At 39.6% G+C, this 25420-nt stretch overlaps 1 protein-coding gene across 16 annotated transcripts in view; it reads right to left on the bottom strand.

Annotated features, from left to right (window-relative positions):
• Positions 1 to 25420, bottom strand: part of SYNE2 (spectrin repeat containing nuclear envelope protein 2) — a 326466-nt gene that overhangs the window by 79086 nt on the left and 221960 nt on the right. For 13 of the 16 annotated variants that reach the window (XM_061429086.1, XM_061429085.1, XM_061429088.1 and 10 more), the window contains 13 exons: positions 25105 to 25335; positions 21371 to 21553; positions 20211 to 20339; positions 19549 to 19670; positions 19255 to 19396; positions 17677 to 17808; positions 16119 to 16271; positions 15783 to 15992; positions 14470 to 14571; positions 13552 to 13671; positions 12976 to 13176; positions 11466 to 11639; positions 3754 to 3885 (listed from right to left, as the gene is read on the bottom strand). In XM_061429086.1, the coding sequence (XP_061285070.1) occupies positions 3754 to 3885; positions 11466 to 11639; positions 12976 to 13176; positions 13552 to 13671; positions 14470 to 14571; positions 15783 to 15992; positions 16119 to 16271; positions 17677 to 17808; positions 19255 to 19396; positions 19549 to 19670; positions 20211 to 20339; positions 21371 to 21553; positions 25105 to 25335 (2031 nt within the window). Of the gene's footprint in view, positions 1 to 3753; positions 3886 to 11465; positions 11640 to 12975; positions 13177 to 13551; positions 13672 to 14469; positions 14572 to 15782; positions 15993 to 16118; positions 16272 to 17676; positions 17809 to 19254; positions 19397 to 19548; positions 19671 to 20210; positions 20340 to 21370; positions 21554 to 21982; positions 22222 to 25104; positions 25336 to 25420 lie in introns of those variants that run through there. The other 3 variants (XM_061429089.1, XM_061429099.1, XM_061429100.1) reach the window with 2 other exon arrangements.

Below are 25420 nucleotides of genomic sequence, written 5' to 3'. Positions count from 1 at the left end.
TAATAAAAATAAAGTCATAGATTGAATTACTTAAAATTAAATTGGCCAGTCAACTCACAAATATCTCATGAAAAACCTACAGTTGAGGCTACTGAAGAAAAAATAACATAGTCAATATGGAAAACAGTTTGGAGGTTCCTCAGAAAACTCAAGATAGAATGATCTAGCAATTCCACTTCTGGGCATATCATCCCTGGACAAAATTATACTTCTGGGCAAATCCCTGGACAAAACTATACTTCTGGGCATATCCCTGGACAAAACTATAATGGGGGGAAGATATGTTTCCCCCATGTTCATAGTAGCATTGTTCACAGCAGCCAAAACATGGAAACAACCTAAATGTCCATCGACAGACAAATGGATAAAGAAGACGTGGTGCACATATACAATGGGATATTACCCAGCCCTAAAAAGAATGGAATAATGCCAATTGCAGCCACATGGATGCAACCAGAGATAATCATACTAAGTGAAGTAAGAAAGAGAAAGACATATGCCATGTATCACTTATATGTGGAATCTAAAATATAGCACAAATGAACCTATGTACAAAACAGAAAAAGACTCACAGACAGAGAGAATAGACCTGTGGGTGACGAGGAGGGGGACAGGGTGGAAAGAGAAAGATGGATTGGGAGTGTGGATTGGCAGATGCAAACTATCATATTTAGGGTGTATAAACAAGGTTCCTAATGTATAGCACAGGGAACTATATTCAATATCCTGTGATACACCATAATGGAAAAAATATATATATTAAAAAAAATGTATAATGTATGTAACACTTTGCTCTACAGCAGAGATTGGTACAACGTTATAAATCAACTATACTTCAATTAAAAAAAAAAAGAAACAATAACACTTTCCTAATCCTCAAGACTCTTGCAGTCTGGCTGAGCATAATTAATGGATTATTATCTTTCATGATGAGAATGTCTAGTGCAATTCTCCTGCATGGGCTTATACATACCGTAGGAAATGAAAATTCACAGATTTAGAACTGATCATTTAATTCTTTCACCTAGAAACTAAAACGGTGACAGTCTTCAGGGCACAGCGAGCTTGCACAGAGGGTTTGTGTGACCTAAGGATTAGTCTGAAAATCAAGAAATTTTATATAGAAATCAGGATTTCCTGTGACTCTGGGAAAACAGAAAGATCTATTATAGCAAGCTCCTTTAGAAGAGGCTGTTCTCCTGGGTTCTCCTCCATTGCTCTCCCCACCAGCCCACAAATATCCATCCACTAAGCTGCCCTTATTTCTGTTCTCTTGTCTGGGCCCCTGGAAGCATTTTACCTTGTGGGCTAGGTGAACGTGAATGTGAAGTCGCTCAGTTGTGTCCGACTCTTTGCAACCCCATGGACTGTAGCCTACCAGGCTCCTCTGTCCATGGGACTTTCCAGGCAAGAGTACTGGAGTGGGGTGCCATTTCCTTCTCCAGCAGATCTTCCCAACCCAGGGATCAAACCTAGGTCTCCTGCATCGTAGACAGACACTTTACCGTCTGAGCCACCAGGGAAGTGGGCTAGGTAGGTAGGGGTTATTCTTTAGACCCAAATAGTAGGGGGAAAAGTTCATTTTGAGATTCTTCTGAATATAAGGACTCAGGAGGGAGGAAAAAAGAGGACTTCAGAAGAATTAAAACAGTACACTGCTAATTCAATTTCATGTACACTGCTAATTCAATTTCATGAAAAGAAAAATAAAATTCTTCAAAACTGCAAATACAATGATCCCCTGAGGAGAACTCTCTAAAGGCAATTATCTCCTGCAGTTGGGTTCAGCTTAATGACACATCCTGACAGTTACTTAAATTTAATCTTAAAAAATAAATTGTGGTCAAACAGAACATTTGCCATTTTCCAATTAACTTAAGCCTTTAAAAAATTATTAAAAATTCTACCTCCAATCCCTTTCTACCACTCTAGTTGCAAATCCCTCTTCCTGCTTGAGTCTGCAGGCTAGAATAAACTGTTCAATGTTAGTTTAAAAAAATAAATGGTTCTAATTTTCTAAGCCTTCAGTGCAAGACACTTCATCTTTAGAGCATCTCTGAGAAGTTTTAATTTCCTCATTTTGTCCCCTAGAGTCAGGCTGCACTAGTCGCTTGGCCCATGAGGTGACAACCAGCATTGAACATGGCCTGTTCAACTCCAGAGGTCACACAACTGACTGGCCCTATATTCCCAGCCCATAGATGTCCCCTAGTCAAGATATATACAAACTTCCCCATGACACAGAAGACTGATAACAATCTTAGGACCACTGTCAGTGAGATGGGCTTCACTAGATAATCCGTCTTCTTTTAGTCTGGCAGATGTATCTAAAAGTCTTAGAACAATTCTATTCTTTTTTAAAATATTTCAAGCTTAACAGAAACACAGGTTATAGTTTAAGGCAAGGGTCCCTAACCTCCTGTATGTAAAGGCTGAGGATCTGAGGTGGAGCTGACGTAATGATAACAGAAATGAAGTGCACAATAAATATAATGCACTTGAATCGTCTTGAGACCATCTCCTCACCCAGTCCGTGGAAAAACTGTCTTCCATGAAACCGGTCTCTGGTGCCCAAAATGCTGGGGACCACTGGTTTAAGGTATACAGCTACTCTTGGAGAAATAATCAGGCTTCTATCAGGTTGGCTAATGTGAAATGTTTCTTAATCCCACGAGGTTTAAAAGCTATATTTTCCACTGCATTCTCTCAGCTGTTCAGATGGCACCTTCTGCACCCCTAGGCTAACAAAGAATTAAAGAGCAGCTTCTTGTCCCAGAAGACTCAGATTTATGTTTGAGTTTGGCTCAATATGTGAAGATGGCAAAGAGATCAATTGAAACTTTCAAGACACCTAGAGAGCATAACTACAGCATTCTAGCCTCTGGAAAATGCTCTTTGTAGGAGTTTAAGTGCCTCCAAGGAATGGTGGTACCCTGCCAAGTAATTCACTTTTTCATTTTTCATCCAGTCTGGTCAGGCAACAAACCTGCTTTTGAAGTTTTAAAGTGGCTATTTGATAGTGCATACACACACTAACCACACAACCAGGTTCTGACCACAAACATTCTAAAGTAAAAACTAAGCATTTCGAGTTTCTGTTGAAAATATTTAGACCCTGTTCTTATCTTGTAGGTCACATTCTCAATGCCACTCAAAAACCATGCTAAGGTTGTATCTTTTCTATGGTATTGAAATCTGAGACACAGAGACTTTGATCATAATAATACCAAATGTTACACAAGAAAAAATTTCAAGTCTGAAGTCTCTTTATAATGCTGGTGGCAGGGAGCAGATTGTTGTTTTCCTCATTGGCTCTGTCCAATCAGGGCTTCACTTGTCATAAGACTAAAAATATGTTCAGAGACCCATAGTTCACAAAGTTCTTCTCATACTTTAGCTCATGTCCACACCTGCTGACATCCACCTCCAGAGACAGGTAGAACAAGCTTGATTACCTACATTCTATAGATAAAGACACTGAACCTTAGGGACAGAAAGCTGACAAAGTGCTAAATGAGAGAGAGTCAGGACTCAAACCAAGGTCCCGACCCCACGTCAGGCACATGGTTATGAAGAGAAGCCCACAAGCAAATCTGCAGTTCTCCCAAATATGTCTCCCTGTGAGTTGTTTGAGGAACATTTCATTTCAATTCAAATCATTCACCTTCAAAATCAAGTACTTTAGTCAAAACACAATAAAAACACAAAGTGCTTCAGACCATGACTTTGATAGTGTAAGTGGAAGCAAAATACCTGGTAATATGAAATCCTTTCCACCAATCTTTCCTCCGTCTCTTCTACCAAACTCACAGAGGGCAATGTAGACATAAGAATTTCCAGGTCCTTTTCAAGAGATGCGTAGTTTTCATCAAATTCTTCCCATTTCTAGAGAATTAAGAACACATGATCACCAGAGGGCTTAGTTCCAGAAAGGGATGAAATTAATCTCCCAAACAAAAATGAACTCTGAGACCATACAAAATTAAAGCACAGATTCCAGGGGTTTCTGAGATATAACCTACCCTAATGAGAGCTCAGTGTCTGGTAGGAAACAATTCCACTTTCACTGCAGTGTGGAAAAGGTTTTAAAAAATCCAGGAGGTACTAGGGTTTTATGTTTGTCTTGTCAAATCGAGCAGGGAATAATAAAGTGAAGTTGCCTAGTCGTGTCCGACTCTTTGCGACCCCATGGACTGTAGCCTACCAGGCTTCTCAGTCCATGGGATTTTCCAGGCAATAGTAATGGAGTGGATTGCCATTTCCTTCTCTAGGGGGTCTTCCCGACCCAGGGGTCAAACCAGGGTATCCCACATTGTAGACAGACGCTTAACCGTCTGAGCCATCAGGGAAGACGTGTCTGACTCTTTGCGACCCCATGGACTGTAGCCTACCAGGCTTCTCCATCCATGGGATTTTCCAGGGAAGAGTACTGGAGTGGGTTGCCATTTCCTTCTCCAGGGGTCTTCCCAACCCAGGGAATAATAGGATTAAGTTAAAATGATACTCTCAGTGTACGCCTCTGTCATGATCTCAGAGGACTTTTATTACTTGGAAAGGAAGGTGCTAACTTTTAAAGTTTTTCAACAGAAGCTCATGTTAGGCTGTTCCTAACGCTCCCTGCTCCAACTCCCAGCCCACTGAACATGACCCAATCCATTACCCTAGCATGCCGCTCAAATAAGTGGTTTGAGAGGCTGTGAGTTTACACTTCAGCAGGGGAGTACTACTGCCTTCGCCAGAGTCTGCCTGGTCCCAGCACTCTGTTTCCAGAGAAGCCCACCTCTGGGGCCTTAACCCTCAACAGAGCTCATTTATGGACACAAAATATTACCTGCTGGAAAACGAACCACTCCACTAATTTTCCTACCGAGTGAAACAGTGGGTCACCTGAAAGTTAGGGACACTCACTGGACTCATGGAGTCTTTTTCTTTTTTTTTTAACTTAACTCATAATTTATTACGCTGTGCTGCATGGCATGTAGGATCTTAGTTTCTTGACTAAAGATCGAGCTTGTGCCCCCTACCTCGGAAGCCCAGAGTCTTAACCACTGGACCATGAGGGAAGTCACTTATGGAATCTTTTTCTTTTTTTAAACACCATGAACTATTACTATAAATACCCACTTGACATACTATTAGAAAATATTTATTAGCATAAAATAATACGATATCTTATTATCCATTAAAAAAGTTTAGTATTTCTTTATTTTATGTAACAAATATCCACTGTGTTTAAGAAGGTAAAGGTGGGAAAAACCTTAAAACTGAGAAAGAGCTTTATGTAAGCTTAACTTTTTTCTCTTTTTTTAATTAATTAATTAATTTTTTGGTGGCTAATTACTTTACAATATTGTATTGGTTTTGACAGGGATCCGCCATGGGTGTACATGTGTTCCCCGTCCTGAACCCTCCTCCCACCTCCCTCCCCATCCCATCCCTCTTGGTCTTCCCAGTGCACCAGCCCCGAGCACCCTGCATCATGCATCGAACTTAGACTGGTGATCCATTTCACATATGATAATATACATGTTTCAATGCCATTCTCTCAAACCATCCCACCCTTGCCCTCTCCCACAGGGTCCAAAAGACTGTTCTATACATCTGTGTCTCTTTTGCTGTCTTGCATACAGGGTCATCGTTACCATCTTTCTAAATTCCATATATATGCATTAGTATACTGTATTGGTGTTTTTCTTTCTGGTTTACTTTACTCTGTATAATAGACTCCAGTTTCATCCACCTCATTAGAACTGATTCAAATGTATTCTTTTTAATGCCTGAGTAATATTCCATTGTGTATATGTACCACAGCTTTCTTATCCATTCGTCTGCGGATGGACATCTAGGTTGCTTCCATGTCCTGGCTATTATAAACAGTGCTGCGATGAACATTGGGGCACACGTGTCTCTTTCAATTCTGGTTTCCTCGGTGTGTATGCCCAGCAGTGGGATTGCTAGGTCATAAGGCAGTTCTATTTCCAGTTTTTTAAGGAATTTCCACACCATTCTCCATAGTGGCTGTACTAGTTTGCATTCCCACCAACAGTGTAAGAGGGTTCCCTCTTCTCCACACTCTCTCCAGCATTTATTGCTTGTAGACTTTTGGACAGCAGCCATTCTGACTGGCATGAAATTGTACCTCATTGTGGTTTTGATTTGCATTTCTCTGATGATGAGTGATGTTGATGTTGATGATGATGAGTTGATGATGAGAGATGTTTTCATGTGTTTGTTAGCCATCTGTGTGTCTTCTTTGGAGAAATGTCTGTTTAGTTCTTTGGCCCATTTTTTGATCGGGTCGTTTATTTTTCTGGAATTGAGCTGTAGGAGTTCCTTGTATTTTTTGAGATTAATTCTTTGTCAGTTGTTTCATTTGCTCTTATTTTCTCCCATTCTGAAGGCTGTCTTTTCACCTTGCTTATAGTTTCCTTTGTTGTGCAGAAGCTTTTAAGTTTAATTAGGTCCCATTTGTTTATTTTTCCTTTTATTTCCAATATTCTGGGAGGTGGGTCATAGAGGATCCTACTGTGATTTATGTCATAGAGAGTTTTGCCTGTGTCTTCCTCTAGGAGTTTTATAGTTTCTGGTCTTACGTTTAGATCTGTAATCCATTTTGAGTTTATTTTTGTGTATGGTATTGGAAAGTGTTCTAGTTTCACTTTTTCACAAGTCGTTGACCAGTTTTTCCAGCACCACTTGTTAAAGAGATTGTCTTTTCTCCATTGTATATTCTTGCCTCCTTTGTTGAAGATAAGGTGTCCATAGGTGTGTGGATTTATCTCTGGGCTTTCTATTTTGTTCCATTGATTTATATTTCTGGCAGTATGATCTGCCAGTACCATACTGTCTTGATGACTGTGGCTTTGTAGGAGAGAATGAAGTCAGGCAGGTTGATTCCCCCAGTTCCATTCTTCTTTCTCAAGATTGCTATTCGAGTTTTTTTTGTATTTCCATACAAATTGTGAAATTATTTGATCTAGTTCTATGAAAAATATTGTTGGTAGCTTGATAGGGATTGCATTGAATCTCTAGATTGCTTTGGGTAGTACACTCATTTTCACTATATTGATCCCTCTGATCCATGAACATGGTATATTTCTCCATCTATTTGTGTCCTCTTTGATTTCTTTCACCAGTGTTTTATAGTTTTCTATATATAGGTCTTTTATTTCTTTAGGTATATATATTCCTAAGTATTTTACTCTTTTCATTGCAATGGTGAATGGAATTGTTTCCTTAATTTCTCTGATTTCTCATTGTTAGTGTATAGGAATGCAAGGGATTTCTGTGTATTGATTTTATATCCTGCAACTTTACTATATTTATTAATTAGCTCTAGTAATTTTCTGGTGGAGTCTTTAGGGTTTTCTATGTAGAGGATCATGTCGTCTGCAAACAGTGAGAGTTTTATTTCTTTTCCAATCTGGATTCCTTTTATTTCTTTTTCTGCTCTGATTGCTGTGGCCAGTACTTCCAAAACTATGTTGAATAGTAATGGTGAGAGTGGGCACCCTTGTGTTTTTCCTGACTTTAGGAGAAATGCTCTCAGTTTTTCACCATTGAGGATAATGTTTGCTGTGGGTTTTTCGTATATAGCTTTTATTATTTGAGGTATGTTCCTTCTATTCTTGCTTTCTGGAGGGTTTATCATAAATGGATGTTGAATTTTGTCAAAGGCTTTCTCTGCATCTATTGAGATAATCATATGGTTTTTATTTTTCAATTTGTTAATGTGGTGTATTACATTGATTGATTTGCGAATATTGAAGAATCCTTGCATCACTGGGATAAAGCCCACTTGGTCATGATGTATGATCTTTTTAATATGTTGTTGGATTCTGTTTGCTAGAATTTTGTTAAGGATTTTTGCATCTATGTTCATCAGTGATATTGGCCTGTAGTTTTCTTCTTTTGTGTGTGGAATCTTTGTCAGGTTTTGGTATTAGGGTGATGGTGGCCTCATAGAATGAGTTTGGAAGTTTACCTTCCTCTGCAATTTTCTGGAAGAGTTTGAGTAGGATAGGTGTTAGCTCTTCCCTAAATTTTTGGTAGAATTCAGCTGTGAAGCCATCTGGTCCTGGGCTTTCGTTTGCTGGAAGATTTCTGATTATAGTTTCAATTTCTGTGCTTGTGATGGGTCTGTTAAGATTTTCCATTTCTTCCTGGTTCAGTTTTGGAAAGTTGTACTTTTCTAAGAATTTGTCCATTTCTTCCAAGTTGTCCATTTTATTGGCATATAGTTGCTGACAGTAGTCTCTTATGATCCTTTGTATTTCTGTGTTGTCTGTTGTGATCTCTCCATTTTCATTTCTACTTTTGTTGATTTGATTTTTCTCCCTTTGTTTCTTGATGAGTCTGGCTAATGGTTTGTCAATTTTATTTAACTTCTTAAAGAGCCAGCTTTTGGCTTTGTTGATTTTTGCTATGGTCTCTTTTATTTCTTTTGCATTTATTTCTGCCCTAATTTTTAAGATTTCTTTCCTTCTACTAACCCTGGGGTTCTTCATTTCTTCCTTTTCTAGTTGGTTTAGAGGTAGAGTTAGGTTATTTATTTGACTTTTTTCTTGTTTCTTGAGGTAAGCCTGTATTGCTATGAACCTTCCCCTTAGTACTGCTTTTACAGTGTCCCATAGGTTTTGGGTTGTTGTGTTTTCATTTTCATTTGTTTCTATGCATATTTTGATTTCTTCTGTGATTTGTTGGTTATTCAGCAGCATGTTGTTCAGCCTCCGTATGTTGGAATTTTTAATAGTTTTTCTCCAGTAATTGAGATCTAATCTTACTGCATTGTGGTCAGAAAAGATGCTTGGAATGATTTCAATTTTTTTTAATTTATCAAGGCTAGATTTATGGCCCAGGATGTGATCTATCCTGGAGAAGGTTCCATGAGCACTTGAGAAAAAGGTGAAATTCATTGTTTTGGGGTGAAATGTCCTACAGTATCAATTAGGTCCAACTGGTCGATTGTATCATTTAAAGTTTGTGTTTCCTTGTTAATTTTCTGTTTAGTTGATCTATCCATAGGTGTGAGTGGGGTATTAAAGTCTCCCACTATTATTGTATTATTATTAATTTCCCCTTTCATGCTTGTTAGCATTTGTCTTACATAATGCAGTGCTCCTATGTTGGGTGCATATGTATTTATAATTGTTATATCTTCTTCTTGGATTGATCCTTTGATCATTATGTGTGTCCTTGTCTCTTTTCACAGCCTTTGTTTTAAAGTCTACTTTATCTAATATGAGTATTGCTACTCCTGCTTTCTTTTGGTCTCTATTTGTGTGGAATATCTTTTTCCAGCCCTTCACGTTCAGTCTGTATGTGTCCCTTGTTTAGACAGCATATATAGGGGTCTTGTTTTTGTATCCATTCAGCCAGTCTTTGTCTTTTGGTTGGGGCATTCAACCCATTTACATTTACGGTAATTACTGGTAAATATGATCCCGTTGCCATTTACTTTATTGTTTTGGGTTCGAGTTTATACACCCTCTCTGTGTTTTCTGTCTAGAGAAGATACTTTAGCATTTGTTGGAGAGCTGGTTTTGTGGTGCTGAATTCTCTCAGCTTTTGCTTGTCTGTAAAGCTTTTGATTTCTCCTCATATTTGAATGAGATCCTTGTTGGGTACAGTAATCTGGGCTGTAGGTTATTTTCTTTCATCACTTTAAGTATGTCTTGCCATTCCCTTCTGGCCTGAAGAGTATCTATTGAAAGATCAGCTGTTATCCTTATAGGAATGCCCTTGTGTGTTATTTGTTGTTTTCCCCTTGATGCTTTTAATATTTGTTCTTTGTTAATTTGATTAATATGTGTCTTGGGGTGTTTCACCTTGGGTATATTCTGTTTGGGACTCTCTGGGTTTCTTGGACTTGGGTGACTATTTCTTTCCCTATTTTAGGGAAGTTTTCAACTATTATCTCCTCAAGTATTTTCTCAGGGTCTTTTTGTCTTCTTCTTCTGGGACTCCTATGCTTTGAATGTTGGGGCGTTTAACACTGTCCCAGAGGTCTCTGAGGTTGTCCTCATTTCTTTCGATTCTTTTTTCTTTTTTCCTCTCTGTTTCATTTATTTCTACCATTCTATCTTCTACCTCACTAATCCTATCTTCTGCCTGTCTTATTCTACTGTTGGTTCCCTGCAGAGTGTTTTTGATCTCATTTATTGCATTATTCATTATATACTGACTCTTTTTTATTTCTTCTAGGTCCTTGTTAAACATTTCTTGCATCCTATATTGATCTTTGTCTCCAGGCTATTTATCTGTGATTCCATTTTGTTTTCAAGATTTTGGATCATTTTCACTATCATTATTTGGAATTCTTTATCAGGTAGATTCCCTATTTCTTCCTCTTTTGTTTGGTTTGGTGGGTATTTATCCTGTTTCCTTACCTGCTGGGTATTTCTCTGCTTTTTCATCTTGTTTATATTGCTGTGTTTGGGGTGGCCTTTCCATATTCTGGCAGTTTGTGGTTCCTCTTTATTGTGGAGTTTCCTTGCTGTGGGTGGGGTTGGACGTGTGGCTTGTCAAGGTTTCCTGGTTAGGGGACCTTGTGTTGGTGTTCTGGTGGGTTGAGCTGGGTTTCTTCTCTCTGGAGGGCACTGAAGTGTCCAATAATGAGTTTTGAGAGGTCAATGGGTTTGGTGTGACTTTGGCCAGCCTTGTATATTGAAGCTCAGGGCTATGTTCCTGTGTTGCTAGAGAATTTGCATGGTATGTCTTTCTCTGGAGCTTGTTGGCCCTTGGGTGGTGCTTGGTTTCAGTGTAGGTATGGAGGCATTTGATGAGCTCCTATCGATTAATGTCCCCTGGAGTCAGGAGTTCTCTGGTGTTCTGAGGATTTGGACTTAAGCCTCCTGCCTCTGGTTTTCAGTCATATTCTTACAGTAGCCTCAAGACTTCTCCAACTCCTTTTGAAGACAATGGGCTGCCTTTCTGGGTGCCTGATGTCCTCTGCCAGCATTCAGAAGTTGTTTTGTGGAATTTGCTCAGTGTTCAAATGTTCTTTCGATGAATTTGTGGGGGAAAAAGTGGTCTCCCTGTCCTATTCCTCCTCCATCTTAGGACCGCCTCCCTTTTTTCTTTGAATCAGGACAGAACTGGCATAAATCTACTTAGCAACAGAACATCTGGGCTTATCCTCTTTGGGATGCACAGTTTCAGAACCCCTGATGTTTCATGAAATGATCTCATTCAAGACCTCAAAGTGCTTCCCATTTTGTTTATTTGTACACAGCCCTTGAAGGCAGAAAAATGCTGTGTCATCCCTAACTGACGTATAGGAAATTTCAGCTAATATTTCACTGGGGGAGCAGCAGTAGGAGCTGGAACAGGATCCACGTTCCTCATTGCTGGTTCTCACTTAACTACTGCTTAATAATAACCAGATACTTATTTTCAAACCTAGAGGTGGTGGTTGAAAATCCAGAATTCCTGGCTTAAGTACAAAATGTATGAAAGCCACATACCTGCAGTAAACTCTGTAGCTTTATTCCATATTGATGTGACTTTTCTTCTAGCAATTTAACTTCTTTGACTTGTTCTGCCCCAAATGTTTCTTTCTTTTGCATTAAAGAAGGAAGCATTTTATTGGAATATGTTTGGATCAAGAGCATGTCAGCAACAAGCTTCTGGAAAAAAAGCTGTGAAATGAGATGTTGACATTTATTTATTTTTATGCTGTGAAAAGCCTTAAAATTCAAGTTTTTTCAACATGTTATACTGTCATATTTACTTTCTACTCTGAAATCCCAGGACAGCCATGTAGAGTCAAATTCATGAGAAAACAAACCAAATATTGCCTATGTATCCATGGTCATCAAATACTAATGGAATTTTAACAAATCACAATGAAAAATTATCCCTGGTAATATTTTTTTCAAAACTATCAATATTAAAGGGCCAATATTATTAATTAGGCAATTAAAATTTCCAGTATATCGGAAATTCCAGGTTTTAAGAACCTTTTTTATTTTTTTTAAATTTTTTACCAAAATGTAGATGCTGATTTGGCTGATTGGTTTCAAGACAATAAATTGGATAGATAGACGTGTGAGCCTCAAAAATTCACATCACATATTCAATTGCCAGGGGTTTCTAAACTTTGGTTCTAACGTCTACTCAATACAATGGTTAAATAAAGGAAATTTCTTGATGGGGGTCTATTGGGATTCTGGTTGGTCAAAGCTCCTACAACAGCACTTTAAGACCTTTAAAGAGAAAGGCTTTCCTTCACATGGTTCACCATTTATAGTCAGCTGCCCCCTTAATTATTTTGAGGGGCCTCTTATTAGGTGAATCTCTTTTCTTATTCCCTGAAAAGGATACATAAAAGGGTCTACCATAAGCTTTGAGACATTTTTATATCAGTTAATATATTTTCTCCTCTTCCCCTCCATTCTTTATACAATATTTACCTTTGAATTTTTCTTAACGTCTACTTATCAAAAACCTGGACTTCAGCTTGTTGGAGGCAGGGACTATATCTTACACATTTATTATCAGCATTTAAATTACTACATATCTCTTGTTGGTTATCATGAAGTGTTATTTAATGAAATTAATGGAAAGCAAAAGGGTTTACTGTAGCATTACACTACATATACATTTGTAATTTATTTCTTTATTTATTTTGATTTTAGTTCTCAGTAAGGCCTTTCCTAACCTCCTGAATTCAACTCCCTCTATTAAATGCTCTTAAAGTATGTATCCCAATTTCAATTTTAAATTTGTTTGAATTGCTCCTTGACAAAAATGTCTTCTCAATCAACTAAAAGCTCCATAAATCTTAAGAATTGTGTCTGTTTTCACTCACAATTATATTCTTAGAGTTTAGCAGACTTCCTGGTACATGGTGTAATAGATGTTTGTTTAAAGAATAAAGGAATGATGTATATTTCACCAGGAAGGACATGTATGCTCTGTTCATACTCAGAATAACTTAGTCTATGAAAAGGTGATCTGACCCATGTGTCTTACCTTGTGATTTTGTATTTGAGCCTGTAGGGCAACTTTACTTTTGGTTTGCTGTAAGTGGTCATGAGCAAGCTTTTCCTTCCCGATATTCACCAGTTCCACCATGCCTTGCAACAAAGCGTCTTGCTGGCTCTCAGTGATGCAAGGGCAGCTGAGTTCTGTGTACCTGGCTCTCAAGAGTCCCCACATACTGTCAAGGACATCCTGAAAAGAAAGAACAGGTGTGCACAAACATTTCCACCCAACCATGAAAATAACCCAAATAAAGAGCATATCTAAATTTCCATGGAGAGCTTCCCAGGTGGCTCAGTGGTAAAGATTCCACCTGCCAATGCTGGAGATGTGGGCCCTGGGTCAGGAAGATCCCCTGGAGAAGAGAATGGCAAGCCACTCATATTCTTGCCTGGGAAACCCCTTGGACAGAAGAGACTGGGGGGCCACAGTCCATGGGGTCACAAAGAGTTGGACAAGACTGAGTGACTGAGCACACAGTGCACAAATTTCCTTGCTAGAAGAAAAATGCCTAACTTTTTATAATCATAGTAATTTATGGATTGAATATGTTCTGCTCAGACGTACCTCTAATTTGTAAACCTCCTGGAGGAGAACATAAGGTAAATGAAGCCTCTCTCCTTCATCTCTTAGTTTTGCCACTCGGCTCTCAGAGTTCTGCAGCTCCACTGTATATGCATCCACTTTCTAAAGAGAGAGACAACACAAAAAAATAAAACTGTTTAGTAAGTCAGGAGTATACACAGTCACTTAAAAAGAATTAAACAATATAGAAAAGAACGAAAAATGAAAGTGCCACTTTCCCTCCATCCTCTCCAGTTCTCCCCAAAGATCCACAGTTGACGGTCTGTTTCTAATGTATTCAAAGCATGTACTGAGAAGAGGGATACATTCCTATCCTGAAATGCACTGGCTTGCACATGTCATTGGATTCTACAGTTTGCATGCTTTACTTATCAGCTTCTCAGCATCTAGTCATAGCAGTACAAACTAATCTAGAGCCTTTTAAACAGACACAGTAAGGCTGCTCACTGCTTTAGTAACAGTTGGTTCAAAATGGACTTTTGGGCTATTTAGAGTCTTTTAATTCAAGCAGTTCTGTCAGGTCCCTCCTTGAATATTCACACACATATTTATCTTTATGCACTTGTCTTATTTATTTAGGATAAGTACAAACCCAGAATGTAGAACCATGGCCTGAACACATTAGGTCAATTCACACTTGCTGTATAAGTGAATGGAGCTGCTGGATGAAGAGCATTTAGATTTACAATTCTGATATGTAGCCAAATGACCTCTAGATGGAGGAGTAGTCAGCACCCCTCCCAAGAGGATGAGGGTCTCATTTCTCAACAACCTTCCCAACACTGCACAGACTTGTGTTTTAGGGAGTGATTCACAAGCACAGGAGACTTATGGAGTCTTTTATGCAGGAGACTCTCTGGTTCAAGGTTAAGTCAGTTTGAACGATTTTCACTTGATTACCTGAAGCTGTTCATCAATAGTCTGGCCACTAATTTCATTCAAAGATTGTTGCAAAGATGTCTTATTCTTAACAAGTTGATCATATAATCGTTTTATTTCATTCTGTATAAAAAGAGAAATGTAGGAAACAGTGAGACTCTCATTTAGAGCTTTGGAACATTTTAAAAAATTTAGCTGTCCTTTAATTTCTGAGCTACCAGAAATTTCAAACATATGTCAAAATAGGGGAACCCCTGCATTATCATCATCCATCAGCCTTAACAATTACTGATGACTTGTAGCTGGTCGTCACTCTTCTGCCCCCTCCCCTGAGCTTTCTTGACTACACCTGACTTCCCTTCCCTCAGATTATTTTGAAGCAAGTCCAAGATATCATATTATTTTATTAGTATATATTTCAGTATGTATCTCTAAATGACAAAGATTCCTCCCTTTAAAAATATCACAAATCAATAATAATTCCTTAGCATTATTAACTACCCAGGCAAGGGTCACATTCCCCTAATTGCCTATATTTTCTCCTTTTGGTGTGCTTGAATTGGGATCTAAATGGGGTCCAATAGGTGCAGTGGATTCATGTATCTTAAATCCCTCATAATCTGCTGGCCCCCTGCCCATCTCTCTTTTTTGTTTCTGGGATTTTTTTGTGGGGGGCGGGGCGGGGAGGGAGGCAGTAGTAGGAAAAAAATGGGCTACCTATTCTGTACAGCTTGCCACTGCCTGTATATGGCTGACTGCACTCCCTTAGCACCACTTACCATTTTCTTCCCTTGTGTCTATATGACTTGGATTCTAGAGACTTGATCAGATTCAGGTTTGATTTTACAGGGAAGACTCCTTCCTAAGTGGTGGTGTGTTTCATTTCCTTTTCATTAGACAATTTCTAACAGCTTCCTAACTAGTCCAGGGCTGCCTCAAGTCTCTGCTCCAATCCTCATTAGACAATTGCCAGCTGGATCTACCAGAAACGTACACAGACTGTAATACCTTTGTTCAAAAACTTTAATAGCTCCTCCTTACCTGGGAATCCTCCCAGGTGACACTTCTAGTGGTTGAATGTCATACAGGAAAGAAGCATTACTTTAGCTAGACCTAACAAATTCATACCTGAGATTTTGGAAAGGACCTCACTTTCAAATGGTCTCCAGCCATGAGCAGCTGAACTAACTTAAAGACCTTCATAGAAAGAGTCTGACTGCTTTCCTTAGCAATTTCCACTCGTGAATGCCTCTGGGTAGAGGAGCGAATGAAGATTGGAGGTCCGTTCTGTCACCTACCACTATGCCAAAGCAGCCCAGTGCCCAGACTTGTACCTGATAACTGCGGGTGTAGTCGAGGCCAGCTTTCAGAGCCTTGCTTCTAGAGGCAGCTGTAGCCTGGGTGTGCTCCAGGTAGACTTGGAGGTTATCAAAACAGTCAAGGAACTGGCTGGCGTTCTTGCCAGGCCAAGTCATGGCTTTTGAAAGGTCATTCTTCTTGTCACTCATAGCTAAGTAAAGTTTTTTCAACTCAAGAGCCAATGTCTGCAAAGTGGAGAAGAAGAAAGACACCGTGAACAAGTTCTGACCTTAGGAGAGGTTTCAGTTCTGGCTAACCGGTGGGCTGCCTGCAGTAACAGCCAACACACGTGCTTGATGGGTGCTCCCTACCTCGTAGTGCACCTGCTGGGTACCCACATCCCCTCTGAAGAGCCCAGGTGTCTGCAGCATGTCCTCCACACTGCCCAGGCACTGAAGGAGGGTCTGAAACAGTTCAAATAATTTCTTATCCAGATTCGTGTACGTTTCTTCTGACGTGTTTTCCTGAATCAAGAGAAGAAAAGGAAAAACAGAAATCACTAAGATTCCTTGCCTTCCTAAGCCTATATTTTCCCTGGTTTCCATTATAGTTTACCATTCATGTTATGTTTATTAGTCATTTCAAATACTTTGTGAACTAGGTAGCAGAATAAATAAATAAAATTAAGATGTTAATTCTGAGAGAAACAAGTTTAAGAAACTCAGTGTTAGGTATTGAGTTGACTACTGAATAGAATTAAAAGGTAAATCGAAAGATGGACTTCTTTAGTGGGGCTGTCCAGCTGGAAGTGTGAAAGTGAAAGTGTTAGTCACTCAGTCGTGTCCAGCTCTTTATTGACCCATGGACTGTAGCCCACCAGGCTCCTCTGTTCATGGAATTCTCCAGGCAACAACACTGGAGCGGGTTGCCATTTCCTTTTCCAGGGGATCTTCCTGACCCAGGGATCGAACCCAGGTCTCCTGCATTGCAGGCAGATTCTTTACTGTCAGAGCCACCAGGGAAGTGTGGTTCCAGATAAACCGTACTGCCCTTCTTCCCACTGTTCTCTGTCCCCCATATTTTAATGTAAGGAGAAAGTGGGTTAATGACAACAAGGATGGCCTGAAGAAAGAAGTCAAGAAACTTGAAGGGATTCATTAGAAAGAGGAACAGCATCTTAAAGACAGGGATGGTACAGTATAGTGACTATAAGTAAATTAGGAGCCTGCCAAACCTATTAGTCACCCAATGTGGGCTGTTTCCTACTGTTTCCTTTGATGGATACCTAAGCTACCCAGCACAACATCTCAGTGTTAAGCCTACTCAAGGTTGGCAACCCTGCTGCTACTTCTTCCCTCCACCTCTCCTCAGCCTTGCGACCCCAGTGCCCCACTGCAGACAGTATTAATAGATCATGATCCTTGTTTCTGCCAATCCTAGACTCAGGTTTCGAAGCCTGTATACGTGGTATTCTATGTAGCCACTACCAAATTTACCAGAGTCAGTAACAGAGATAAATTCTATTTGCCAATTCTAGGACTCCTTCAATTGTACATCTTATTATTTGTTTGGTAAGGAAAATAATGGGCTTCCCAGCTGGCTCAGTGGTAAAGAATTTGCCCGCCAATGCTGGAGATGCAGGAGATGCAGGTTCGAACTCCAGGTCGGAAAGATTCCCTGGAGGAGGAAATGGCAACCCACTAGAATATTCTTGTCTGAGAAAGCCCATGAATAGAGGAGCCTGATGGGCTACAGTCCATGAGATTGCAAAAGAGTTCGACATAACCTAGTGACTGGGCACACTCCTTGGATGCTGGCTCTGAGGGTAAGTTGAAGAATCCACAAAGAAAATTATGGTATTTTACAGTATCACATTTCCCTTTATTTTTGTTATTGCAATGAGGAAAATATATAATAGGCAGCTGCTACCTGTGCCTGAAGATTATTTGCTTCTTGACGCAGGTCTTCAAGCTGGGTGGTGTAAGTTTTCAGTTCTTCGGTTGTTGGGTATCTAAAGTTATACACAGTCACACTGGGTAGAATACTCATATTTGTGGTAACCTACATTTGAAAAAAGGAAATACTATTATGAAAAGTTTGAGATCCTATTAATGTAAAACATCAAAACTGCTTTAACAAGCTATCTTCTGAGTTTATCTTCTTGGTAAGTATTTTTGTCTATCTTGTCATTTAAAAAAAAAATGATCTAGTTAAAATTTAAATATTTTGGGACAGCTTTGAAAAGTCATGACAGGCTTTACTTAGACACTTGAGGGTCCATTTAGATTAAGAAAAAAAAAAACAAGGGAAAAGAAACTATAATTTGAAAAATAGAGTAAAACCACTCATTTTTCAATCTGTGGCCATGCTATTGGACTTCCACGGTTAGCTCTTTCTTTCCCTGTTTACTGGCATACTCCTGGCACACAGCCAACTCTTAAATAGTATACAGTAACCTCCGGGGGCAGATCTGCATCTTGATTTGTTACTGAAAAGCCAAATTAGTACTGAAAATGAGCTGTGACTTCAGAAGGGGGGATGACTCACAGTTAATTTCTTTGCCAAATTGGAAAACTAACATATAAAGGAACAGGATGGGGTGGTAGATGGACTCTGCTGGGGTGGGAGGGTGGAGAAAGAGGGAGGTTATTCTATTCTGGAAAAAGAACAACATACATGTTATAGCGTGTATGACAAGGAGAAACCAAGACTAAAGTCCTCCCAATGAATTCAATTCAACTTTAATTGGTCAAATAAGGTTCTTCACAGAATAGAAGAGAACTGAAAAAGTTCCCACCAGACTGGGGAATTGGGAAACCACTGGTAACCACTGCCCGGGTAGTTTGAGTGCAAAACTGAAGGCACAAGCTTGACTGCTGGGAGCAACGGTGCTATTCCGCTCATGGGCTCCCTGTTTAGAGAGACACGCATCAGTAGCTGGCACAGTATGACAAAGATCATAATGGCAAAGATCAGGTATGCTAAGGTGTGTTGGTGAGAATACCTATAGATGGGTACCATTGGCATAGGGACCAGCACACTGCAGATTTCAAGTAATCTTTTTATGAATGAATGACACTCATATAGCACTGTATAATTTTAAAGTGTTTTCTTTAAAATATATATTATTCATTCAATATATAGTAACCAAGATGTTATGATGTTCTAGTTTCTGCTCCAGGTACTCAAATGTGAACCAGGCAGACACAATCGTTCTTCTCATGCTGTCTAATGGGGAATACAGACAAATAAGCGGGTGTATAGTTTAGTAACAGCTATGAGCGGGGAAGCCCACGGTGCTACAGAAGCAAAAAGGGAAGTGCAGATTTCCAGGAAGATGAAAAGAGGATAGCCAAGTATGAAAATCTATCTGGCATTTTTGCTTTCTAAAAATAAATAAATCGCTTTCTGGAAATAATGCAGAACACACACGTGTGTTTAATGAATGCTTATTGGCTTTTCAAAGGTAAACATGTTTATTTACACTACGTGTACATATACACTGACCTGGGGCTGTACAAGCTGAGAGAGAGGGAGCCTTATTTTTGATGAGAGTTCATGGTGTAAATATTGCCACTTATCTCCACTTTGGCCCTGGGTTGACAAGATCAAGTCTGGAGCATCATTTTGGGGGCTAGATGTTTTACTGCTTTTAAAGGAAAACAAAAGGTAAAAAGAATGATCAATGTACAAAAATTATGTTACATCCAGACAGAGTTTTATAAGTGATATTAAAAGAAACACTCTTAATTCTCCCAACTACAAAACTACTGAATGTCCAATTCTTTAAAAATATTTTACCTTGCAGATGATGTCTGAGTTGTATCTTTATCATGCTGGCAATACTGGGGCCATGTTTTGTTAGCATTAAATTCTATGAATTTGATTAAATCTTTCTGTTCCATTGGTTTTAACTCCAAAACCTATAATTGAATAAGATTCAAATGGTCCAATTAATCAAGGTTTTCATTTAGTACACAAGGATTTCTTCTGTTGAGATCATCAGATTAGAAACCACTTCCTAAATCATTATTTACTATCTCTTGTTCTTGTTAATATTTATTTTTCAAAAACTTATTTAAAATATTTAGACAATGACCAAGCATTTTTTTACATAATACTACACACAAGGAAAATCACCAAAAAAATACAAACACATTTTGAAACAGGGAAAGAAGTGTTGCAGTTGCAGAGGTATATCCCTGCTTGGTTTAAGATGCATGTTAACAAAGCAGCCAAGTTCAAGTATCCCCAGTGGTAGCAGATGAAAGCAAAGTAGATAGTGCAGCAAATGCTCAAAACTCAAAACTGCTGTACACACAGGAACGCCTACACATCACACTTTCTATTCAGTCATGTAAGAAAGCACTCCAGTGGCCTTTGGGTATTTATTACAGCTCAGTGGGAAATTCCATATAGAAAACTTTATTCTTGTCCTTATAACTATTGGGGGCTGAAAATACCTGTTGCTGCTGGAAATCTTTTTGTCTACTGAATTGTGGCCTTTCGGTAACAACAGATTCAAATTCAGAAAGGTTATCTGGTTGGAGAACTTTCTGATGCTCTGAAGATTTCTTTAGTGTGGTAGAATGCTGCAAAACATTTTATGATGGCAGACTATTTAAAATGGTGATCCATTTCAATTCTAATAATGTAACTACACAATGGAAAAGTTATATATGAAGTAAATGACTATATTTTGTTAATTACAATGATTACATACTACAATTTAATGTACTTATTTCATAACTACTTCAAAAACCACTACATTTAATGAAGTGGTCATTTTATCATTTCCTCAATTTAATTCATCCAATGAATTACTAAAAGCCAGAAAATCTATTGCCCTTTTTTCTTGAGAACAAAGTGAAATAAATATCAAAAACAGACATAGTATTAAGCTTATGAACTCAAATTTCCCCTATGTCCAAAACATAAGTATATTTTTTAAGAGAGAGAACATATTAGGATAAAAGGGGTTCCATACAGCCTGTATATCTGCAGCCAATCTTACTTCTGTAAATAGAAGTCCTTTAAGTAGAAACCACCATCTCATTAAGAATGGCTGTGAATTTTACATAGTAAGATTCTACTCATAGGATGCACATTTGCACTTATATACACAGAATGCTTTTAAAAGTCATAAGCATACTTTAACTATATGATACTTGGATCAGTATATATAAATATTTGTAAATGGAAAACAAAAGTACCTGTGAAACAGGTTTTTGTGTTTCTGATGTTAAATTTTAAGCATGTCTATAAAGGCTTCATTTTTCTAGTCAACCATGATTACACAGTTCCTTTCAAGTACGAAGTTCCTTTAAAATTTATGATGAAAGGTTGCACAGATCTCATTACCAGCAAGAACAACAACCAACCCAGTCAAACCAAACCTAATCAGAGCAACACGATCACTAACAACAACCTAGATGAGCAAACTACACAGCAAAATGAAACCAATGACAAAAGCCAGGGTACCCACCCCTTAAAGCTTTAAGAGGCACAATTCTTTTTCACTTACTGTAATTCCTCTGTAGTTGTTTCTTTACCTGCACCCAGAGCTCCTTCCTGATACATATGCCTGTATTTACATACATGTCTACACATAGTCATATTTTACCTGGTCCTCACTGTATTTCTCTTGAAGCATCATTTGGACTTTTTCCAAATTGCATTTCACAGTTTTCAGTTTCAAGGAAAGTGCTTCAGCCTCCTGTTGAGTGGCTCCACTGTCTCCCAGGCCCTGATCTTTGCAATTCTCTAACAGAGAGGCCACCTTCTGCTCAATCTCTGTTAGCATAGCCTAGAAAGTAAAATCATTTCATTAATCACAGTTTTGGTCTCAAACACACATTACACTCTAAAATAAGTTAGATTCACCGTCTCTACACCTAAGTGTATTTAAGAAGTTCCAGAAACACAGGTTGATAGGGACCTTGTCGGGGGAGAAAAAAAACAACTTCCACATAATTCTGATGTTTTTCAGTAGGGGTTCAGCCAAACCAACTCCAAATTGGGTGTGAATAAATAAACTAAATTGGTTGTATCACAATCTAAAACAAGTGATGCTATATTCCCCTTAGAACACAGAGCTGAACACATCCAGTACAGCACAGTGGTTAGGACCACAGACACTAGAACTAGAACTTCATAGCTGGGAAAATTTGGGCACTTTACGTTACATGGGTGTACCTCTAGTTATCTGTAAAATGGGGATAATAACAGAACTTACCTCCGGGGTCACTTTGAGAAGCTAGAGTTAAATCCATATACTTTGGCCAGTGCTTGATATGTAGTCTGTGCCTACTATTATTACTTCCCACCTTATTCCTAAACTTTTTCTGTTGCAATCCAAGTGTTGAGTAGTAATTAAAAAAAAATACTTCCACAGAACCCTTGGGAAATTCTTTTCTTTGCTCTTTTCTTGTCTTTCTAAAGCCAAATAAGCTCCCCAAATATCAGAAGACGATTACAGGAAGACATAACTTGGAACCTAAAACACTTAGTCATTGATACCACTGGTCAACTTACACCCATGTCTAAAAATAAGTCAGGAGGATGAAGTAAGTTTCCCAGTAAGTCATCATCATTGTTTTCCTCCTCAAGAGATCAAGTTTGCTCTCTCCTTGAGCTATGGAGCCGCAAAAGTCATGCCAATTGGCTGGGCACACGAGTGTAGCAGCAGCAGAATGTAGAGTCAGACACATTCTAACACTGCGATTGCTTGTGCTAAAATCGTGGGTGCTAAGAACAAGTTCAATCCTTTGAGAGAAACTTAAAAACTTAAAACAGATTTTCAATAACATAGTTATAATTTCTCATCCGAGTAAACTACTTATATCCTCTGAATACAGACTCTTTTAAGCTTAAACAACGTGTACTTATAAAGTGGCTGAAAACAAAGTGTACTATAATTTTGTGCTTTTTGTCCACTTAGCTATTTTATGTATACATTTTCATGGGTCTACATATATATGTTTCATGATATCTATTTTAATAGCTGCATATTAGTACTCTATGATTCTCTTCATCTCCTTATTGTTAAGCCTTTAAACTGTTTCTGGTGCTTCATTTTTATAATCAATGCAGCCATAAATATTCTTCTCCTTTTAGGGTTACTTTCAGAAGATAAATTTAAAGTAATGGGATTAATAGGTCAAAGAAGATAGACATTTTATCTGCTAACAGCTGACTTCCACAAATACTGAACCAATCAGGCAAACATTAGTGGATCTATTTCTCCAGAGTTTTCCCGGAAATATAATTTTTGTCAAGATAATGTAGGAACAAAACAGCTGTTTTGACTCATGCATCTTTAATAATCAAGGCTGAACATTTCTTCTCAATATTAAGTTACGGAATACAATTTTTTCTTGACTGATCTGTTTGCTCCTGTCCTTGCGTATTTCCCCTCTGGGAACTTAATGTTTTTATAGAGCACTGTAAGGCTTTTTATGTTTCAGTGTTAAAGTCTATACGCCATGGTGTTATATAAATGAGCCAGAGTTGGCCCGTGTATATGGATCTATATGTTGTTTATTTCTTCACAGCAGAAATATTAGTTCATATTTCACCAGTGCCAGACTCAAAACTGGACCCCCCCACATCTAGTCATGGTTAAGACAAACTCTGGAGCTCTAAAGACTCCAGCCTCTGCTTCCTTCAGATTCTCGGACATCATCTTGACACACCGCCCCTCTGGTTTCTCTAACCCCTAGGAGTTCCCTTGTCTCCTCCCCTTCTGGGTGGTGGCTCCACCCCCACTCCTTGCCAAAGCCTCTGGAAGATCTGGCATGAGACTTCCCAGTCCCTCCAGACCCCACCTAAACGCTGCCCAAGTAATGCTCACTGCGCGCGACTGCCACCTTGTGGTCGTGTCTTTTCCTTGAGCAGCCCCCACATTTTTAAATTCACAAGAGGCCCAAGGACCAGATTCCGGTAATGATCAAGGACTTGGCTGTGGGGTCTACTCAGTCAGCAGGACCATCAGTCGGCAGATGGCGCCTGAAAGGCCCTAAGTGGCCGGGTCTCAACATCTGGAATACCGAAGGTTCAGGTTAGAGGAACACTGCTCTGCGCCACTTACACTGTCTTCTCGAGACCCTCCTGCACGTCTTACCAGTCAGGCCACATGGTAGTGCCTGTATCTGAATGAATCCAACCCTCGGGAGCTGACTTTTGGGGTGAGAGGTGCTGAGTTGCCTGAGGAAGGAAGTCAGCTTGCCTGGCTGGGTCCTACTAGGCAGACTCCGGATGTAGTAAGAGTGGGGGTCTGAATGGAAAGGGGAGGAGCGCCGGCCTCCGGCCAAGGTGGGTCGTATGCCCAGCCCCACATAGTGGGTGGAGCTCCCTGTGGACAGGCCAGTGGTTTGAGGCACTCTGAGAGGAAGTCCTTGTCCCTGGACACCACTGCGAATGAGCCAATCAGGTGGAGATGTCAGGCCAAGGTGGGTGTAAGTGCCTTGGAGGGAGGTGTCTTGGCTGAGCTCTTGAGGACACTCAGTTTTGCTCCAGCAATGTCAGTCTCGCCCCTCCCTGGAGGGATCCAGAGATCCCAACCTTTGGGCTGTGCCAGCAAAGCTTCCTCAAAATGACTCCAGGCAAGGAAGTTTACATTCCTGCCCCTCCCTAGCCAAGGGTGCGTGTGTTCAGTCCTGTCTGACTCTCTGTGACACTGTGTCCTATAGCCAACCAGGCTTCTCTGTCCATGGAATTTTCCAGGCAAGAATACTGGAGTGGGTTGCCATTTCCGCCTGCAGAGGATCCTCCCAACCCAGGGATCAAACCCACGACTCCCGCGTCTCCTGCAATGGCAGGTGGGTTCTTCACTGCTAGCGCCACCAAGCCAGCAAGAGAAGGAGCATTCATAGTAAAATGACAGCAAAGCCCTTTTCTGCTGTATCTGTAACCCTGCCAGTCAGGATATTCAGTTTCATTTCTGATGAATGAAAATTTAAAAAACTGAATATTATGAATAAAACTAGTATCTGCTGAGCACTTTATATATACTTTATACTCCAGACACTGATTTAGATACTTTATCTCATTTAATCCTAACAAAGTCTTAGGAGTTGACCTATCTGAGGAAAATGAAGTGAGAGGTAACTCCCTCCAGTTCATAGTTAATGTGACCAGATCTAAACTCTAGATTCTGAGGTCTTCTCCACTACTGTCTCCCCAAATACTCTGCTTACATAAATTATTTCAAAGAATTATCCTGAGAACAAAAAGTTGAGGCCAAAATAAACGTAGGTGTCAGAGCAACAGGAAGAATCAGACTGTTGCTTTCAGAGAAATTCATCTTCTCGTAACTGCTGAAGAGACAGGCCATGAACTCAGACCCAGCAGCCTTACCTGGCACCCTACCAACTGCTGTTCCACCACCTGTTGCATGTCCGCGTCTAATGTTTCTGGCTCAAATGCCACGTTGGCTTGGTGCAGCCACAGCTCAAGCTCAGCCACCTGATTCTTGCAGACATGGAGGACTTCTGCAGGCTCGGGCCTCACTTTCTCCACCGTGGCCTCAAAAGCTCCTTGCTCGTCCGAAAGGCCAGTAGCTGCAGCCTTGATGGGAGGTGTGGCACCCTATGAAAAAATCCAAGATAATCCGGCAGTGAAAAACTAGGAGTCCAAAATATTCAGATTTGGACTTGTAAAGACCTATAAACTT

This window comes from Bos javanicus, chromosome 10, assembly GCF_032452875.1.
Source record: "Bos javanicus breed banteng chromosome 10, ARS-OSU_banteng_1.0, whole genome shotgun sequence".
Classification (NCBI taxonomy): Eukaryota; Metazoa; Chordata; class Mammalia; order Artiodactyla; family Bovidae; genus Bos; species Bos javanicus.
This window is presented reverse-complemented; position numbering and strand designations above follow the sequence as displayed.